Here is a 21,972-nt window from a genome sequence, read left to right as displayed (position 1 = left end):
GCTAAGGACCCACTTTACAAAGGTTCCCATCAATGTGACAAATGTGGTTCTAAAAATTTAAATACAGTCTTTAAATACAGTGAAGAGAGGTGAGTTTGAAAGTTGTACATAAGCCATTTGTATCTGCCAGGATATGTAATGAAATTATATATCTCTATCTATGTGCAGTGAATAGAGTTTGGATCAAAGAGGCTTCACGGGGGGGGGACGGGGGACGGGACGTTCTTCCAGAAATGAATTTTCATCAGGGAAAACACAAACAACAGTACTGTTGGAAATATTTTAATTAAACTAGGAAAACAAGTATTCTTTTTTAAAAAAAAAATCAGCGCGGGTTCAGTAAGGAAATATCACTCGGGCTGTGTGTGTACAAGTGAGCATTTCAAACATGTTAGTCATCTGTCACTCATATAAACAGTTGTATTTCCAGGAACACTAAAGCTACAAGGGGGAAAACCACCAATGCAATGTATGGTTTAGTTGTGGTTTAACTTTGGGAAAGCCTTGGTTCAAAGTAGTAATACATTTGCAACGTAGGTGGGATCAGATGTTGACCACAGAAATAACATTAACAAAAGGAGCAGCCTGTAGAGAATACAAAGCATACATAGAGAACAGAAGTATCATCTTGAAGATTGCATCGGTTTTGTACCTCAGAACTACATGAAAATTATTTTATTGGCCAATACGTTTCCACTGAACATGCAGGTTGTTGGTCAAAAGTCTAATGTTTCCTGTACCAGCACAGAGATAATATAAGCAGTCCACTGCTTGCTATTAACAGATAACATGAAATCCAGCTCATGTTTCTACTTAAGGGTCAATTTCATCAGGTATCACTGTTAAAATAATGTCTTCGTTGCCCCTACGTACTACCAAGCTGAGTGTATTGTCCTTTTTGATAATGTCACTGACATCGTTGGCAGAGAGTATTGGTTGCCCATTGATGCTTATAATCACATCGTTTTCTTTCAGGCCTCCGCTGAAATACAAAGAGGTGGAAAATAATTACTTCAACTGCAAGAAACATATCTGCTTTCTGTAACAGCCACCCCCAAGACACCAAACCCACAACTCTTAAGCAAGAATACAACAGATCTTTAGCAAAACAGGTGATGAGAGACAGACAGAGAGATAGAGAGACCTAGAGAGAGAAGCTATTCAAAAGGGCAAATGGCAGGAACATGTTCTGAAAAGCTGGGGCCTTTCTAGATCCTTTTTAGAAAGTTTTGCCTTTCTAGTTGCTTTGTGCTACTACACAAAATAGATTTCACGTGCTCTCTAGGTGGTGTAGCCTTAGCTCCTCTCCTTACTCTAACCTATGTGCATTCAATGGTGACAGAAAAATCAAAGTTGAGCTTATTCAGCAAGAATAAATCCATATATCAAGCACGATGGTGCTGTTTGAACAGAGTTGGCAGAAGTCACTGACTGCATTAAGGCAAATGAAGAGGATACAGCATCTTTCTCCCTGTATCATCTTGCCCTTTCTTGCAGACAAATTCTGGCTCTGAGTTATGGAAACATTAACCCAGCTAGCGGGATGAGACATGATTCAACCCCTAAACATAATCAGTTTATAGCAGTCACAAGCTACTGTCTCATGCAGAGAAATGCCTTACACAAGCACTTCTTTCAGAAGTGTTTCCCCCCTCCCCACAGAAGTTCTTGTACGGACTGCCATTTTATGATGCTTAAGGGGGAACACCAAAGTGAGAGTGAGAAAGTTTTATTTCACTCTCTCTTATTGCAGCTCCATGAAAACAAGCATAGTATGCAGGACAAATAAAAACATTTAAATTGCGTGCATTAAATTACTGGTGATTTCAAGCTACTTGTGCAACAACGAGGCACAGAACCCCCCCCCCTTTTAAGAAATGAGCATGGGGGTCACGAGGATTTGAAATATGTGCTTATGGGTCAAGAGAAGGGTACTATCTATCTATTATTATTATTATTATTATTATTATTATTATTATTTCTATACCGCCTTCATCCAAAGAACACAGGGCTGTTTACAATATAAAATCACAAAAATGCACAACATAATAACAAACAAAAATAATAACCTCCTACCCCACCCCCATTTAAAAGGCCATAGATTGTTTAATTAGCCAAAGGTTCCGGAAGAATAGAAATGTAATGAAGGTGCCAGGCAAGTCTCCCTGGGGAGAGCATTCCACCACTGGAAAAAAGAGCGCTTACTGTATTCCAATGGTGGTGACTGTTGAGGCCAAGCGTGGCCGCAAGAACAGAGGAGGGAAGGAATTCAGCCCTGCATGGTCTCTATTGGCCTCTGCTGGTGTCAGAGGCTGGCGGGATTGCCCACCAAATTTGAATGGGCCAGAGATGGCCCCAGAGATGTGGGCTGTGCCTTACTGGCAGACCTAGTGAGCACAGCGCCCCAGGAGGCCACCTGTGGGGCATAAAAGCAGGCTGCACTGCCAAAAGGGCTGTGACCAAGGAGATTGGATCAAGAGGATGAGTGTTGAGGACAAGTTTGGATCGTTTGCAGGGAAGAGGACCAGGGGAGGCAGAGGAGGAGGCGGAACAGGTGGCGGAGACCATACGGTGTCGCTTTGTCTCTCCCTGCTATGGGACCTGCAAAGAGCTAACCCCCCCCCCCCATCTCATCTTCTTTCCAGTTCAGGTGTGGGCTGCGGGAAGCAGGGGAACAGGAAACTCAAAAGGAGCACTGGTCTGCTTTGCGGAGCTTAGGTCTATCAGGAGCCCCGTGAAAATGCTATGCAAATAATAGCTACAAATTATTATTATTCTTACCCAAGGAACTCCAGCAGCTACAACTTTCACCCCGTTCTAGCAGCGACTGCATGACACAATCACATGATACCGTAGCTGCACCCAAGTACTGAGTGCAGCAGTGATAAGGGCAACTGCTGGGTCAGTTCCCAGCTTTGGGACAACTGTGGGCTTGCTTTTGGGATCATGCCATGTGAACTTTTTGCAACAGCTGGGAAAAACAGTCTATTAGTCTCCCTCGCTCTTCTAAATATTACTCAAGTCTCTAACAAATGGTAAAATGGCAAAAAGCATCTTCTAGATTTATGGTATTGGGAAACGCAACAGATTTCCTGAAATAGCAGGCAGATGTCATCTGAGGGTAAGAACTTTCCTGTCATTAAACAGCATAGTTAAAGGGCTGGTAGGTGTTTATCCTTTAAGTGAATAGGTGCAGGTTTTTGAATAAAAGGGGTTCTTTAACTTACGCCTCAGCTGGTGTATCTGGAATTACTTCAATAATATAGGCTCCAGAAATGACGTCAGGGAAGTCTTTATGGCGCTCCTTCAGTTCTTTAGCTTTGCTAGGAAAAACAAACCCAATCAAGTTAAATAAGAAACATATTTCCAGAAAAGCAAAACAAGACAACACAGAGGCCACTCTTTTACTTTTGACGTAACCTGTACAAATTTCCTAAGTCTAAAGAAAGAAAGAAAAATATGCCGCTGCCATTGAGAAACATTATTCTGGACAGAAGTGCACAGGAAATTTTGCCTTACCAATTTGTTCATTTTGCAATTATATTGGTTTTTGAAATCAGTATTGCTTTAGATCTAGAAATGTCCTAAGCCTTTGAGTTTAAGAAAGCATCTGAAGCTTGCAAGTAGAGAATGTTTTTTCCTTTTTTTGGCAGATTTTGTAAACTCTTTCTATGTCTCTGAATATCAGATTCTAGCTCTTCTGCTACATAGCTCTGCTACTTAACAATTGCCAGGGAAAAGATGAAAACCATCTGTCCGTTGGCTTTGCAAATTTAAAAAATGGCATGGCAATGGTAATCCAGAAAAATAAACAAGGGTCCAACTATGTCCTCCCCACCCGCAAAATGTAAGTGAACTGAAAATTTAAAATAAATGAAAATCATCCAGAACATGAATGGTGACACATAATGATCCAATAATAAACAATTGTTATGATCAAACATATATGATGCAAAGAGTTTCCAGCTGATCTTTCCCTCAGCAGCGCCTCAGAGCTGGCAAAACTCTCATTGAAAAGTAATGGATAAAGGGACAATGCAAACAGGAAATGGGGAAGCAGTAGCAACCATATCATCAGTATACCATTCCTCCTGCCTCAGTTGCACCTTTTCTTTGTCCGCTCATCAAAGACATTGTATTTAAGAAAGAGGGAGAGATGGCTTTCAATGGTTTAAAAAAAGATGGAAGTCGTATGGGGAAAACAAAGGAGGGCAGCACTTTGAGGAGAAGTCATGTGACTCCCCCATAAAAAGTGTGTCAACCATAGGCTCCGGGTGGGTGGGGAGCCCTAGGTGCTCCAGCCCCCACAACATTCCCCATGATGGGGATGGGCACCCACACTTTTTTGCGCTGGGGCCGTGCATGCCGTGGGGTCCTGCATGTCTGACGTCAGCACGCCCACTTACGTACGTGCGCATATGATGTCAGCATGCTACAGGGGGTGCTGATGTTGGACACATGTGCACCCATGGCGTGCGTCCTGGGGCCAAGCCAGTGGGCCTGGTGTCAACAAAGAGTGGCAATTCCAGGCTAGTATATTCCTTGTCCAGAAACACCCACAGTAATTTTTAAACTTACCTAGGAGTAAGAGACATCATCCGTATGCCAATATATTTCTTCTTAGTTACAGCTTTTCCTGTTTTGAGAAGGAAAATGTAGAATTTATTTTGATTCGCCTTTTCCATCGGAACAGGAGACATTCTACCCCAAGGAAGCAGAATGATGTGGGAGATACCACTTCAGAATATAAGTGGGAAGTAGTATTGTTGAACACTATCTCACATAAACAATATTATAATAAACCAGCACACAAGGGTGAAAGATTTGCTGGTGGGAGAATCTTTTCCTGAAGTTTGAAGTGCTGCGACTTTTGTATACTGTGTAGAATGGTTCTTACTTCAGAGCAGATATGTGTAGGATTGAACTAATTCAGTGGAACTTATTCTCATGTAAATGTATATAGGACTGAAGGTTTACTTTACCAGTACAGTACAGTACCTTTAGCTTGTCGGTCGTGTGACTCAGTGAGGAATTTTTTAATTTTGTCCGATGGTATTGCAAAGGAAATCCCAGCAGTGACTTTCAGAGTATTAATACCAATCACTTCACCATCCTGCAGTAGTGTGAATAATTAAGTAAGCATGAGCGGCCCAAATAAAGACTGCAATTTCTAACACACTTTAATCTGAGCTGCTGACCTTGCGTGTGATCTCTTTGTCATAGCTCCCTGTTCCTAAACTGATCATGAACTGAATGTACCCTGGAAAATTAAATCTGTCCCCACCCCCCACTTTCATTTGGGTGAAAGCATCCTTCACTCTTTTTCTTCCCCACCCACTTTGAGACTTCTGAGTGTGAAAGGACCAGGGTTTAACATCAAGACAAGCAAGCTCAATGCGACATGCTTCCATGCATACGGCTCCACGTTCGATTCCTGGCATCTTCAAAGTCAGGTAGCAGAGCTGGGACATTACTGCCCAAGAGTTGAGACAGCTGTTGCAAACCAGGACAGACAGTTCTACTCAAGGGAACGACTTGGTTATGAGATCAGGCATCGCCCCAGTCTTTTCTAGCTGCAAAAATATGCTCTGCACAACAGCTTGATACTTTCTCTTAAACTAACCAAAAAACTTTCCTTCAACTGGTTTCAAGATTTATTTTTCCAACAAGACTTACTCAACATGTTTGCTTTAAGGGACTCTGTTGCATTGAAATAAAAAAAAGAAAGAAAGTAGTCCATAATCGTAGCTGGCCTAAATTGAGTTTTATTTTATTTTTTTAAAATCAAAATGGACAGAACCTTACAGGTATTTTGAATGTTTGATTTTGGAGTAAACAATAGTTCTGTTAAAGGATGTGACACAGAAAACTTTCTTTTTAACAGTAATAATTTTGCCAAAGCTGCCAAATAGCCTTCAATGGAGGAAAATGTGAAGTCACACAAAAAAACCAGAAGACTTCAACGATGGCATCAAGGCAATCCTCAGAGGACCCTAATCCGTTTATCTGTAAAACTAGCATGTTAGAAAGAACTGGCTGAACTTCATGTGCCACTATTTATGCAAAACTTTTCACTGCCTCACAGAATGGGGTTTCCAAATCTTGATAATACATTTCATCAGTTTTGTGAAGCCAATCTCTACTATTTCCATTTTGCCAAAAGAAACCAAAGCCAACAGACAGTGTCTTTTTCTTGGCATTAGAATTCAAGTCTTCTATGTTCTTGTACCACACAAACTTTTGAGTTGCTCACAGTCCACTGGCTATGCAGACAGTGGCACTGAAATATCACAAACTAATACCAGAAGGGTCAGCATCCCTTTGACTCCCTTGGGGGCTTAATTCTGACTTACACAGAATCATATTGCTAACATGCTGGTAGAGAGAACCATGTGGTAAACATAGGAAACTGACACAGGGAGTCTGCATTTCAGCCTCTTATATGCCTAGTTCGGGGCAGGTGGAAATAAGATTCTAAAGAATATTATTATTCACTGAGAAAATATGCTACGTATTACGTTCATTTTGAAATATGCACACAGTAAATGTTTTGAATACTGAACTCCAAGAGCATCACACCATTTACCAGCACAAACATTAAAGAGTGATTAATGAGTCTGATGCTTGTACAGGCATTTGTTAGCCTTCCTCTACCAATATGGGGAAAAGGGATGGGAGAGAGGCAAGAGAATCAATAGTAAAATCCAAAACACCAGTTAGAAGTACTATTAGAAAGGAACTCTTACCAGGTTTACTAAAGGTCCTCCAGAGTTTCCATACTGTAAATATAGAAGAAGAAAATTTGTCTTTAATCTTTCTTTCCCCCCCATTTACAACAGTTCGTTACATTTTGAAATAGAGTTGCTACACAAAACATTCTGGGAAGGAGGGGTTCACATTCATTTATGCACAGCATTCTCTTATGGAGAGGTTACTATACAAACATGGATGGAATAAACTTGATATAGTTTCTGTAGCCTAGAATGCCTAAACTTTGCAATGGCGGACTAAGGATTAACAGACCCCCTCCGGTATTGTTAGGCTGGGGAAAAGAAAACCCTTTACGATCAATGCATGACACTTTGAAAGGAAATGCAGACTGCTTTAACTGTAGCACATGCAATCTCATGAGCGGAAGGGCACAAAAGCATGAAGCCAAGATCTTGGAGAAGGAACAGGGAGTTCAAAGGGGGCTGATATGGAAGGCTTGCCAAAGCACACCACAGACCAAACAAACTACCATAGCAGCCAAAATAAAGTTCTCCTGTGTAGAGGTACTTAAATCAGGGGGTTCAGTTTTGTCATTCATTGAATAAAACAAGACAGGGAGGTCTTTTACCTAGTATTCTTTTAAACAAAAGACCACTAAATTTCAGTGATAATTTTGATGCTTTCCTTTAAACATGTCTAGAGCTTCTGTTTTCCCCCAGTAAAGTTCCTGGTCACCTTTGCCTCTCTTTTAGTCTAAGAACTGCTAGACACTGATTCCTTTATTTGATGGCCTTGCTAACGAAGCTTAGGAAAATATGCCTGTTTTCTTAATTCTGTAGACTCCTAGATTACAGGAAGTTAGCACAACTGTCTGAGAATTAGACCGAGAATTCTCCCTGAGAATTACCTGTTCTCTCAAGGCTAGCAGAAGAAGCACTAAAAGTTGATGTCTTATTAGTCCAAAAACTAGCTTGTCTCTTTAAAAAAGCCAACAAAAGAACAGCAACGTGATATTTTGGCAAACTCTTTGATGGATCTTTAAAGACCTCTGATGAACACTGCCTGCACTTAATAATTCTAAGAGAATTCAGCTAAATATAATAAAAAACTTATGTCTCTTTAAAGAGCAACCAGAAAGATCACTGCAAATTGCTTCCTTTGCATGTTCCAAGAAACAATTTTGGCCAATCCTAATGAATCAACTTTATAGGGATGAATGACAAGGCAGCAACAGAATCTGAATGTATTTTGAGGTGAGAACCATGAATGCAAGAGAATGGCTTTGTGGAAAGTGACTTACATTGATAATTGCATCCGTTTGGATGTAGTCCATATCAGAGTTTCTAAGTCCCAGTTCTTTGCCTCCCCGTTGGGTGGTGCTAACAATTCCAGTAGTCACTGTATTTTGAAGAGAAAATGGACTTCCAATTGCAACCACAAATTCACCTGGCCGTAACTCTCCTGAACGTCCGAGCAACAGGACTGGCAACTTTCCCTAAGAATAGAGAGGGTCAAAATAATCATTAGTCAATAGCAACTCAAGCAACTTAAATAGTAACTTGAACAATGAATCAAGATATAAGCACAGCCACCTTTCCTCCTGTATCAGGTAAATGTAATGGCAACTTTAAACAATTAAGTAATATTAATGACACTTCTAGCATAGTATTTTAATTTTGCATTGTATACTGTTTGTCAGGTAGAAGCACAAGAGGAGACAAATAAAGGGAAGGAGAATAGAAAAGTCCAGGTAAATTCTGGGGTGATGGCAAACTCTAGTGTCTGATTAATGAACTGTTTAAGGGGAAGCAAATGAAAAAGGCTCAGTTGCTGGTTCAGCAGTAGTCAAGTACAACCACTGGCTCAGGATATGTTGCTGTCTCAGTAGAAATGCTAAAGCGATGGCACTTCTCCCTCTTGGAGCCCTGATCATTGCCAAGGGCCCCATCTCTCACAAAGTTCTTTCCACTGCTGTGCCCATTGATGTGGCCAAAAAAAAAAAGCAAAGCAGCAAACTAAGTAAATATCCAGTCATAAAATATTAATCTAATCCTTTTAAACTAATGTATTTCTTGCAGACATCTTTCACAAAAGAATATGCCCATCCCTTTAGAGATATAAATTAGCATTATTTATAGGCCAGTTCACCCTTAACTGGAACACCCTAAGCATAGCACTTATTGTTAATCTCCACAAAACTTCTAAAGCAGGGAAATATTATGTTGAGGCAGAGAGAAGAGAGGGGTGGGGGTGGGAATCCTGAAACAAAATGTTTTCTATGATCTGTCTAAAGCGATTCATCTATCAGATGAAACCCTGATAAGTGTAATAGATCTCCTGAGAGACAGACACATATTTTCATAGCTTCGGGTTATTTTTGGCAAGAAAACGAGCTATATAATAAATAGTTGGTGAGTAATGCAATTATTTGCAGTTGTGCTGAGTCTTCAAGCCTGGGCCAATATTGGTGAAGCACTAGTTCAAAGTCAAGTTCTGTATGACTTGGCTCAAGATCATCTGTGGGATTCAACATGCCTTCTGGAAAGAGCTAGCCTTCTCTTTCTGGGGTTAAAACAAAATCAGCTGCAAAACTCCCTTCCTCAGCAGATGTTATAAAACACAGTTTTGCAAAGCAGAATGTGTCATGTACAGAGAGTTTCCAGAAGAGACCAAGTTCTGTATCTTTTGTTTAAGGCATTTTTAAGGCAGAAATCCTCAAATGTGTGAGATGCTCATTTGCCAGTTTCCTCTTATTCCTCAACATGGCAATCATCATCAATTTATGTAAGGTAAAAGCGGCTGTCCCTTTTTCTTTTTTGGAGATCCTGTTGAACTCTAAAGTTAAGTCAAAGAGCACAAATATTGTGACATCTGGAGTGCTACATGGGGGAAAATGCTCATTTGCATTACAAGTGCCTCTTCCATGAACAATAACCTGGAATACATTTGCATGAACCGCACAGAGTGGTGTAACTTAAGCCTTACCTTTGTAAAGGCTCTTAGAATGGGAATGGATAAAAAAGAAAACCAAAAGGCCAAAAGGGCCTAAAAAATTCAGATTAGGATGAAAACTCTATGTTGTGTTAGCAAATTAGAGTGATATTGGTGCTACCCAGAGATATGCATGCACAGCAGTGGGCTTTTCATTCATGTCTAATTGCCCAAGCAATTAATAGGACTAGCAGCTACCACTGGTTTGGGAAAGATGGGGAAAGGGGGAATGGTTTGCAAAGGTAATCACTGCTGCAGCTATTGGCAGACATGACTTAATACATTTTGTTCTGCACACACGGTTACCGGTTCAGTGCCGAATTCTGTATACATGATCCCTGTACCAGAAACCATGTGAACAGAATCCTTTTGCCAATGCAGGTCTTAATCCAGCATAGGCTGTGTATCCAAAATCCTATTGCAAGTCATAAATGTTTCTTGCTTGCTGGATCAACTCAAAGAGTGGTTAGCATTTTACAGTAAAACATGTCAAAGGAATGCTCCCACCTCGTAAAAAGAATTAACAGCATCTATAAATTCTGAATGACAAAGGAAGGGTGACTAAAACGAGCTGAAGCCAAAACAAAGGCAAAATATCACAGTGCTTTAAAAAGTCTAATATGAGTCAGTTTGTTGACAACTGATAAACACCAATTTCAAAGAAGGAACTTAATTTGAAGTTATTTATTTAATCCATTAATTTAAGCAGGACCACCAGGTGTGCATGGTGTTTTATAGAGTACAACAGAGATCCCAGCCTCACGGCTGCCCAAATAAAACAGGAAAGCTGTTCAATGCATACATTTTTGAAAACAGTATTACTCTCTCTCCTGTATATGGAATAGAATATTTTTTTGTGGGGAAGGCCCAGTATTTTGGAAGCTTTGAGTATGATTTGCTTTTTAATTTATCTTTTTACAATATTCAGGGACAGGGGAGCAAAGAGTTATTAAAGCAGAGGAGCTAATTAAATGCCTTCCAGCAGCATATAATGAGTAAATGAAAGAAGCCTGGACATGCCTAGATTTAAATCTTTCCAAGTGCCCTCCCTCCCTCCGCATGCTGAGTCACTGACTTAACTATGTAGCCCAGAGCAAACCACAGTCATTGTTTCTCTCCTTTCTGTGCGCCCCCTCCTTCCTTCCTTCCTTTAATCATCCTATTATCGTGTGGCCTCATGTAATGTTCATAAAACACAGACCCAGCACGTATTATTTCAAATTCTGAAACTCAAGGCTGATGTTAAAATAGTTGGTCTCAAAAGCTTTGCACCCAGCATTTGTGGGCACAGATACCATCACATTTCTCCCAGTGCAAATGTATTTGGGACAAGAGAAGCATTCAGGGACCTAAGCCAGCCATCACTTCTCATTGTGGCAAGAATTTAAGCTAAACAATGCTTTCCACCTAATACTGTGCAGGAAGAGAAGTAATTGCAAGGTTAGATTTCCAGCAGCCTGGACAGCAACACTCAATTACGGTAAGTGCAGGATTTTATGTTTACTGCATAGCAGGATAGTGATCGGGGCATCCACAGTGCATTTGGAAATGTGGCCAGGCAATAAAGGTAAGGTAAAGGGACCCCTGACCATTAGGTCCAGTTGTGGCCAACTCTGGGGTTGCGGAGCTCATCTCGCTTTATTAGCCGAGGGAGCCGGCGTACAGCTTCCGGGTCATGTGGCCAGCATGACTAAGCCGCTTCTGGCGAACCAGAGCAGCGCACGGAAACGCCGTTTACCTTCCTGCCAGAGCGGTACCTATTTATCTACTTGCACTTTGACGTGCTTTTGAACTGCTAGGTTGGCAGGAGCAGGGACCAAGCAACGGGAGCTCACCCCGTCGCGGAGATTCAAACCGCCAACCTTCTGATCAGCAAGTCCTAGGCTCAGTGGTTTAACCTACAGCGCCACCCGTGTCCCAATAGGTCAGGCCATAGTGCAATGTAAAAAAGATTTCACTTACATCAGCTTCAAAGGGATCCAATTCAATCTAATATAGGTCAAGGCAGACTCTAAAATCTAGTACTAATCTCCCAACCTCCAATTTAGAATTCTGCCACATCACTGACTTTGATGAGAAAACTAGCACAGCAAGAAGTATGCTGGGGTAGAATCTTTTCCCCTTATGTGCTAGTTATTTTACTTGCAGGAGGTACAAGGAAGAAATGCAGTTTATTTATCACAATGGGATTCTGCAACTTCATTTGGTTGCATGTGGAGATCAGAATCAAGTAAGGTACATTTGTGAATGGGAACTATCTTCAACAATTTAAAAGCCAAACTAGGTGCAACTTCAATTCCTGTTGGTGCCTATGGGGACGTCCTCTGAAACACAAATAACTCCCAGGAACATGGGCCGGGAAAGCATTGCACCCCATATTAATGTTGCCAGTTTGGTTGTAAGGAGTTAATACTTTACTGGGGATGCTTCTGAAGAAAACTGAAATAGGGTCCGCTCCTGAAATAATTGCAGTAAAACTGATGTCTATACAGTGGTACCTCAGGTTACATACGCTTCAGGTTACATACGCTTCAGGTTACAGACTTTGCTAACCCAGAAATAGTGCTTCACGTTAAGAACTTTGCTTCAGGATGAGAACAGAAATTGTGCTCCGGCGGCGCAGCAGCAGCAGGAGGTCCCATTAGCTAAAGTGGTGCTTCAGGTTAAGAACAGTTTCAGGTTAAGAACGGACCTCCAGAACGAATTAAGTACTTAATCCGAGGTACCACTGTAGTGAGGAATTAAAAGTGGCTTTAATTTTTATTTGCCTTACAGCTTGAAAGTTTACAGAAAATTCATAAACAAGAATACAAGAGAGCAGAACTCTATAAATCTGATTTTTCTTAAAGAATAATATTGATTCCTCAACCCCCTCCCCACTCCCAAAAAGAATAATTCATACACTAAGCTGACAGTGAACTGCAAAACATGTAGCAGCAGCAACCCTGGGAAATGCCTGAACTAAATGGCAGCAATCTATTAGCAGAAGTGCTGCCAAAACTCAGACAGCCCTTACTATATTAAGTCAGGAATGCTTATTTTATTCCTTTAAAAGATGCCAAGAAAAACAATATACTTTCCAAAGTCAGTATGTTCACAAGCCTGCAATGCATTCACACGGTCTAACAGATCAGACCAGCGAAGAAATCCTATACAAAAAAGTAAGATTACTTTACACTGTGTTGCCAAAGTATGACTCACCGAATGAAACATTGATTTGTACACTCAAACGCGTAAGAGAAATAAGTATCAATTATTTTTTAATAGAAGCAGAAGAGGTGAAGCACAGCATCAGCAGGATATCAAATCCATTATGTGATATTGAGAACAAATTTATGGATGAAAGTGGTAAGCAAATCTCAAGGAGATGAAAGGGCAGTAGTGAAGAGGAAAAGTGGAATGTGACGCACACATGCAAGATGACAAATTCAGAAAGACAACAGACGTATGGGCACCTTGCGATGCAGAGACCTGGGAAATATGGTATTTCTATTTCACAGCTAAAAAAGAACCTACAAAATTTGGGGGCGTCTTATACACGGGGGCCATCTCCCCCCATCGGAGTCCCCCAAAATAAGGGTCGTCTTATACATGGGGGCATCTTATAGAGGGGAAAATACGGTGTGTGTGTGTGTACACACACAAAAAAACCACTGGGATTCTTCGTCCGGTGTTCCAGTGATGTGGGGAGCTATTTAATGCCTAACACAGTCTGCATAATTTTTAAAATTCTGTAACTGGAACCATCTTACTGAGCCAGTGCTATGAAGAGGATGCAATGGATTTCATACAAGGATTTACATTCCTGTTTTCAATAAACTGGAAAGTGAGGGTGATGCATGCAAGAAATCACACCTACCAGCTGCTCCTCAACAACTGGGAAAATGCACAACTTATTATCCCTTTTCATTTTAGTGAAGCAAATGGGGCAAGAAGAAAATTCAGAGACAGACGAGCAGATGTGTCAAGCAGATTTAGTGGCAGCCAAAGACAGGAGACACAAATGAATGTCAGGCCAGGGCCAAGAATTGAGTTCCTTCCCTTTATTTAAGGCCCGTGTGAGGGACCTTTGTCCTGCCAGAGATTGTTGAACTAGAACTCCCATTTGCTATAGGCCACGCTTGCTGGGGATGATGGGAGTTGCAGTTTAGCAAAATCTGGCAGGTCACAACTGAATTAAAGTTACCTCAGTCATCTGAGGGTCACTCTCTAGAGGAGCCAGGAACAATTTTTTGGACACCATGCCGATTGGACAAAGACGTGCATGGTCTTCACCTTCCCTTGAGTGACCTTTTGAGTAGTTAGTGGGGTAATTACTGGATTTTCATTGCATGCTTTATTATATTAGTCAAACTCCTGTCTTGGTAATTAAGGGGCAGGAATGGACAGCCAAACCAGTCATCAGGTGCAAAGAGTCACGACTGAGGCCCCCACCCCCAATAATTTAGCTAGTCCTAGTAACTTTTGTTGTTGCTGCTGTATACAATAAAAGTTGTGACAATAGTTTAATCCAGTATCAGTGTCTGCCTCATTACTGTTGCCACAATCAACCCTTGAGTCTTTGGAGGCCTGGTGCTCTAAAACAAGTTGCAGGCTTTCTCTGACCCCAACCAAACCCAACCCAGGTGATGAACTTGATTCTAGGGCACCAACACTGCTTGAGGCCTACCTGCTTCGGCAGTAGGAAGTGAATGCGAACTTTTGCCCTCCTGATTTCCCTCTCACCCACTGCTTTCCCTTCTATTTGTCTGATCCACTCATGTGGTTTCTCTTCCCCTCTGTAAGCACTGCAGTTACTGTATTTGTGTGGCCAGAGGGGGGTTTGGCTATTTTTCTGTGTACACAGCCTGTGTGGAAAGCAGCAAAGCAAGCTGTGTGTGTTTATGTTAATGGCCAGCAGTTCTGGAAAACAAACTGGTTGCGTTTCAGAGGTACCTCTTACAAAACATGTGGAAGTGATCTTGACCCTAAAACGTATAACTGGACCTCAAAATGTTTCTTCTCATAAGTTTACCTCTTGGTGGTTTTAAGAGATCTAATGGAGGCAGATTTCTTTAAAACAAAAACAAAAAAGGCTCTAAAAGCTGTTTCACATGCTCAGATGGTAATTTTTCTATTAGTAAATTGTGGCAAAAGTCACTAGCTATTTTCAAAACACATCAGAAGACTAAGACCTCCCTAAAAGCAAACCTCAAACAGTGAAATGGCAAAAAAGACTGCCAGGTAGGGAGGTAATTAGGTCTCCTGGCACAGAAGCATCTGCGCTATTCTCCACCAACCTGGTGTCCTCCACATGTTCTGGGCTAGAGCTCCTTTCATCTCTGGCCATACTGACTCTGGCAGATGGAAATTGTACACCAAAATATCTGGAGGGTACAGATTGAGGAAGGCTGATTCTACACCATATTGCAGCAGACACTAGATCATGTCACACACAATCATTTTTGCAAATTAATAGACAAACCATCCTCCTTTTAGTAACCAGGCCTCCTTACTTCAAAGGTTAGTTCAGAACACTTTGAGTTAATAAGAAACATTATATGATTTATGGTTGCTTTCAGACATCACAAGAAACTATAGTTATTAAGGGAATGAGCCTAGACAAACGTTGGACTCATGCACTCTCCTTTGATGAAACTACAAGGAAGTGAACCAAAATGTTCACTTCTGTTTTGAACCCTAAACGGTGGTTAATGTTAACTATGGTTATTGAAACAAGCCAGCTTCATAAATACAAAGTTAATTTGTTTCAGTAAACCACAGTTAAGGTTAAGCACAGTTTGTTCAGAGATAAATGGTGCTTAGTGAAAAATGGGACCATTGCTTCTGATCTTGCAGCTCTGTTGAAGAGGGAAGTATATGACTCCTGATGCTCACATAGGTTCATTCCCATACTTATGAACTAGAATTTATCACTGAATGCACTGATTTGTCCCAGTATCAATCTAGTTAGCTGCATTTTCAAAGTGGGTGAGATTATTCATCTACAACAGATAAGGGGAACTTGTGACTCTAGATCAGGCATGGCCAAACTTGGCCCTCCAGATGTTTTGGGACTACAATTCCCATCATCCCTGACCACTGGTCCTATTAGCTAGGGATGATGATGTTGGTCTTTGACCCTCATCAGTTGGCAAGGCCAATAGACAAATACGATGGGAGTTTTAGTTCAGCAATATCTGGAATGCCACAGATTCCCTACCACTGGTCTAATAGAGACTTCATCATAAGCACTGGAAATGAACATGATTGTTTGCTCAGTTGGATTTCTTCTTCAAATCAGAGAAGTCAAACATAAGCAGTGTCCACCAGTATCCTCTCTATGACCCTGGAGAGTAATTTTACAGCTCTGCACATTTCTGGCAACTTCTAAATAAGAAAGAGATGCATTTCCTGCATCCATCCCAATTACCAGGACTGTGTTATTCAGACAACTAATTGGTAAGACGTTCAGGAACTTGTTTTGGAGCTAAGAGAGGCAACGTTTCTAAGTCCAAGTTGCCGTGTTTTGTATAGTCAAGCTGCCCAAGTGATCAATAAAATGTCTAGGGAGAACCACTCACTGTTCAGGAAAGGGGAAGAGTGATCTATGAGGACTTATTGGCTTCTAAGGTGAACACTCCAACTCTATGCTTTCTTCTATGGAAACTTCCATGTGGGAGGTCTGTTCAGTTCCATTTGTTTTGGCATTCAACCAGTCATCATGTAATCACAATATGTGACCTGCATTCATGATAGTGGTTGTTGTTTTTTTGGTCCAGTTTATTTTTGCTAAAGGAACAGAAAAACTTTATTAACCCTTTGGTTATAGTTCCATTAAGTCCTATTTGCATTGCTTGTTAGAATATGTGTTTGGTTTGTGTGTGTGTGTGTGTGTGTGTGTGTGTGAGTGAGAGAGAGAGAGAGAGAGGGAGAGAGGGAGGGAGGGAGGGAGGGAGGGAGGGACACAGACAGGGAGGGAGGGAGGGAGACAGACAGAGACAGAGAGACTGACTTATTTGGTCAGAGAGAATCAAAAAATGATTTGAAGCTAGATGGACCAGTTGACTAACTCACTACAAGACAACTAATGGTTTCACTTTCACAGCTCCCTTCCTTTTCGTGGGCTTCCCTTGTGTTAGTTTTCCAGAAATAAATTTTTACTTCCCTCCCTAGAGAACAAAGTTAATAAAGAACCTTCACTCTTCAAGATGTCTTCAAATTATCCCATATTACTATGTATCTCCATTTGGTCAGCACAACCTTATGGAAACTGAAGGGGGTCATCCCAACAGATCTGTTTCTCATTTGTGCTAAATTCTTTTCCGTGGAAAAATGGGTTAGTGAGTGCAAACCAGTTCATTCTACTGGTGCCTGTAACTCAATACTTTATTTAATTTCTTTTCCTGTTTAGAAAAGCAGTCTGTCCTAAGGCAGAAGTCCATCACTTAGAGGAAAATTGCATGCTTGGGAATGAAAGAACACAGCAGTTTTAGAAATGTCAGTGGTGTGGAATCTTTAGAGTAAGTCGCCTTGTGCTTTCTTTTTACCGCAGACATTCCATATCCCAAGACAGAATTTAGTACTCATATTTGCATTATCTGGCCAAAGGAGGAAATATTCCCTTCTGATTCAGAAATACAGAATCATACAGTCAACAATCATTTTTAAATGCATTAAGTATTACTATCAAACTAAATGATAAATAAGCCCATGTGCTATACAAATTAAGCATTTATTTATTTATTTATTTATTTATTTATTTATTTGAATAAATAAATTTGAGTATTATTTATTTGAGTATAAAGTGGCAAAATAGCAGGGAAGTGACCGCAGGTAAGTTTTTACCTCATTAGTCAATTGTCTAATGCTTATACAGTGGTACCTCAGGTTATAGACACTTCAGGTTACAGACTCTTACTAACCCAGAAATAGTACCTCAGGTTAAGAACTTTGCTTCAGGATGAGAACAGAAATCGCGCAGCAGTAGTGCGGCGGCAGCAGGAGGCCCCATTAACTAAAGTGGTGCTTCAGGTTAAGAACAGTTTCAGGTTAAGAACGGACCTCTGGAACAAATTAAGTTCTTAACCGGAGTTACTACTGTACTTAGAAGAGCACTTGTCTAACATTCCCAGTAAGAATCTTTGTTAAACATACTCCTCTTAGTAGGAATAAACTAATTGAATTAATAAACTAACTGAAGAATGCAGCATATAGTGAACAAAATGAAGTTTAATAGGCTGCATGTAATGCAGAGAAGCTGAAATGTTCTCAGAAAGCCATATAAAATTACTTGTTTTGAAACTACGTAGATTTTAGTTATGTGTGATGTGACTACATACAACTTCCTAGCATGCAGTCCTAAGATGTCTTGGGGCCACAGAATTTTGTGAATCTGCTTCTCTGTGGAAGGAGCATCCTTGTTGCAGCTGCAGAAACCTCCACAGCTATCCTTCCTCCTCTGGTGCTTTGGAGGGTGTGTTTTGGCACAGATTAGCACATGGGTCGGCAAACTTTTTCAGCAGGGGGCCGGTCCACTGTCCCTCAGACCTTGTGGGGGGCCAGACTATATTTTGAAAAAAATAAATAAAAATGAACGAATTCCTATGCCCCACAAATAACCCAGAGATGCATTTTAAATAAAAGGACACATTCTACTCATGTAAAAACACGCTGATTCCCGGGCCGTCCATGGGCCAGATTGAGAAGGCGATTGGACCGGATCTGGCCCCCAGGCCTTAGTTTGCTTACCCATGGATTAGGGGGTTGGGGAGTACACAGTCCCTAAGGCCAACAAGGCCCCAAGGCCTTACTTTGCTTTCCATTGGAACCAAAGCTTTTTTACGAATAAGAATAAAAAAGCATGGAAAGTTGGTAGAAAAGCTGATCTTCCACCTTCTGCTCTGCCAGTGCTAAATCTTCTTCTTCTTCTTCTTCTTCTTCTTCTTCTTCTTCTTCTTCTTCATTGAATTTATATATCGCCCTATACCCAGAAGTCTCAGGGCGGTTCAGAGAATAAATCTAGCAGGGCTTTGGCTTTGGAAGATTCTCTGCTTCAGATTTTCCTTCCTCTGCCCCCTTTGGATTGCCCTGCCTCTGTGCATTAGCTAAAATACTGTAACTGAACAGCATTTCACAGGAGCATTTCATCCTTTCCAGAAACAATACATAAAATAATCCAGGAAACAATGCTTAAAAGGAAATTGCTGAACTCAGCTACTGTATATGTCCATCTGCTTACTTCCTCTGTTAATCCTTGCCAAAACTCCAACTTGCAACAGTGTCCACCACTGTAAACTAAGGAAGCTCCACCCACTGTATTCTCTACACAGATATAACACGCTCTTAACTCCTCCTTCCCAAACCTCTGGGGAAATGTAAAATAAAAAAAATATTTATTTCACTCTTTCTGCTAACTCTCAATTGCACTGAATCAACATTCCAGATCCCTAAAAAGTCATGGGAGGATAATCCCCATTACCTATGCTGATCATGGCTATCTGAAATGAGCTAATATTTTTAAATATGTGTACAGCTCTTTATCGTAGATATATGCCCCGACACTGCCTGTTCTACAGGCATAAAAATCCTTAATAATACATAAAAAGAGCAAAGATGGCATCCCAAACACTCTGTACAACACTTCAAAGCTATGCTTCCCCCCATGAGGTTCTCTTTGCATATTTAAGTAAAACATTTATGCAGCACAGTAAAAAAGAAAAAAGGGCATCCAGGCAGTAGGATGGAGCCACATGATAATGACTGAGCAGTTTAGTAACTGCTGGATCAATAGCCCCAATAGGGTTTGAAATACTGAATAAAGTATTGTGTATGTGTGTGTGTTTTAATTTTCCCAGAGCACTTAGCAATGGAAAACGAAACAGCATTTGTCCCTTTAAATATGCCAAATTGTATAACGCAACACACACACACACACACACCTGCAGTGCATTAAAGGGAGGTTTTGAAATAGAATGAATACAGTGGCAAAGCAAGCTCACCACATGAAAACCAGAGTGCACTCTAGGGCATAAACAAACATTATTCTTGCTACGTTTTCGGACAGAAATCAAACACATGCCAGGAGATGTTTTCCAAAGAACTTGAGTTATGTCTTAATTGTGCTTTCCCCTTCCAAGGCCGCAGTACTGAATTAGGGCACATCTGCACAGTAACAGCCTGTGCTCCCAGCTGGACTCTGTAGCACTCATGAATGGGAGGAAGCATCGCCCTGGAAAAGGCAAGTACCTTTTGCCCCAGGGTGACCCCATGTTAAGGAGGCAGCCATGCAGAATTAACAGCCTGTTTTGACGCCGCAAAAATAATTTGCCAGCCATACTGACAGTGCGCTAGAAGCGCTTCTTTGTATGTGGGCTTGAAGAGTGCGTGGTAGGAGTATATTCAGATCCAAACACAAGAAAGGTCCAGCCGTGGCGTTAGGACAGCCCACTGCATGTCGTTGGACTGCATCACTCATCGTCTCATCAGCCCTAGATAGCATCTCTGCATTCTTTATTCAGAGCACTGCATGTCAAAGGGTAGCAGACTTTGGAAGTAGTTATTGAAAATACATGAGCCCTTTCTGGTGGGCTGCATATATGTTCACAGGAGTGGGGATGAGCTCACTAACCTTTGACCCTTTGTCTGCTCTCTGCAACTTGGAAGGTAGAGTGAGGACTCAGTACATTATTTAGAACATAACACCGGTCTTGAAAGATCTACAATGGCTCCCAGTACGTTTCTGAGCACAATTCAAAGTGTTGGTGCTGACCTTTAAAGCCCTAAACAGCCTCAGTCCTGTATACCTGAAGGAGCATCTCCACCCCCATCGTTCTGCCCGGACACTGAGGTCCAGCTCCGAGGGCCTTCTAGAAGTTCCCTCACAGCGAGAAGCCAAGTTACAGGGAACCAGGCAGAGGGCCTTCTCGGTAGTGGCACCCGCCCTGTGGAATGCCCTCCCACCAGATGTCAAAGAGAAGAACAACTACCAGACTTTTAGAAGACATCTGAAGGCAGCCCTATTTAGGGAAGCTTTTAATGTTTAACAGACCACTGTATTTTAATATTTTGTTGGAAGCCCAGAGCGGCTGGGGAAACCCAGCCAGATGGCGGGGTATAAATAATAAAGTATTATTATTGTTGTTGTTGTTGTTGTTGTTGTTGTTGCTTCAGACTTTGCCCCCTGTGGTGGGCAGCAGGCATGGTGACATGGGGGTAGAGCTTAGCACGCTCATTCCTATTCTGCTCATGTGCAGCCTTTGCACACAAGCAGCAGGTCCAAGCGCGGCTGTAGAAACACGTGACTGTATGTCAACGTGTACATGGCAATACTGAATCAATGTCCAGAATGGTTTCAAACTGGTTGGGGACTGCTTGCTGAGATTCCTGCACTGAACGGGGTTGGACTAGATGTCCCTCAGGGTCCCTTCCAACTTTACAATTCCATGATTCAAATAACTGGTTCTGGCATTTATATCAGCTCCTCATACTATGGCTAAGTTGCTCTTACATGCTTGCAGAATCACATGAAATGGGGATTTTTTTAAAAGGCAGCACTTTATTTTTTAGTCTTGCTGAACAACTTTGCCAGTTTGCAGCCCTAAAAGGTTTTAGACCCTTTTGATGACTGATACTGCATCACTCTCCCAGGAGGTGAATTTTAAAATGACTACAAATCAAAAGGTATTGAATCCGTTGCTATACTGACATCCTAAGTATCTTGATATGGTTGAAATTTTTATTTAAACTTGATTCAACTATATATTTGGCATGTAAATATATTCATACTTCTTTCCAAGTCCATTGTTTGCTATAAATCTAGTTTTTTTCATGTAATAATATATCAATATCAATGAAATAGCAGATGCATAAATAATCCCATGCTCATAATCAACTTACCGTAGTGTCTATTTTTATTAGTGCAATATCTGCTTTCTCGTCAATATCTTTAATTTTAGCTTCTCGTGTTTCACCATTCTTCAGTTCCACTTTCACTCTGTTCTTGTTGGTAACCACATGGGCATTTGTAACTATCAGTCCATCTTCGGAAACAATAAAACCTGAGCCACTGGCAACAGGAACTTCCCTCTTTGAAAAAGGCAGTCTAAAAGACATGGAATTTCAAGATCAAGAAGCAAAGCAGTTTCTGAAGATAGCAAAGACAATCTGCTTCTATGACCATTACACACTATTATGATACATTTGGTTTTAAGATACCTTAGAATATGAGACATAAAGGACTTTCACAACACATATATTAATGCATTAACTTTTTTTAAAAAGCTGGTCACT

General features: G+C 41.0%; 1 protein-coding gene across 1 annotated transcript in view; it reads right to left on the bottom strand.

Moving 5' to 3' along the window:
• Positions 1–266: 266 nt before the first annotated feature.
• HTRA1 (HtrA serine peptidase 1) overlaps positions 267–21,972 on the bottom strand; it is a 44,583-nt gene continuing 22,877 nt past the window's right edge. Inside the window, exons 3-9 of the mRNA XM_083443772.1 lie at positions 21,580–21,784; positions 8,012–8,206; positions 6,747–6,779; positions 4,999–5,113; positions 4,579–4,636; positions 3,228–3,323; positions 267–982 (exon numbers count right to left, since the gene is read on the bottom strand). Coding sequence (XP_083299898.1) covers positions 814–982; positions 3,228–3,323; positions 4,579–4,636; positions 4,999–5,113; positions 6,747–6,779; positions 8,012–8,206; positions 21,580–21,784 — 871 coding nt within the window. The 3' untranslated portion in view covers positions 267–813. The remainder of the gene's footprint in view (positions 983–3,227; positions 3,324–4,578; positions 4,637–4,998; positions 5,114–6,746; positions 6,780–8,011; positions 8,207–21,579; positions 21,785–21,972) is intronic.

This window comes from Podarcis tiliguerta (genome assembly GCF_965153285.1).
Source record: "Podarcis tiliguerta genome assembly, chromosome: 5".
Classification (NCBI taxonomy): Eukaryota; Metazoa; Chordata; class Lepidosauria; order Squamata; family Lacertidae; genus Podarcis; species Podarcis tiliguerta.
Note: the sequence above shows the minus strand (reverse complement) of the source record. Positions and strands in the feature narration are given on the sequence as shown.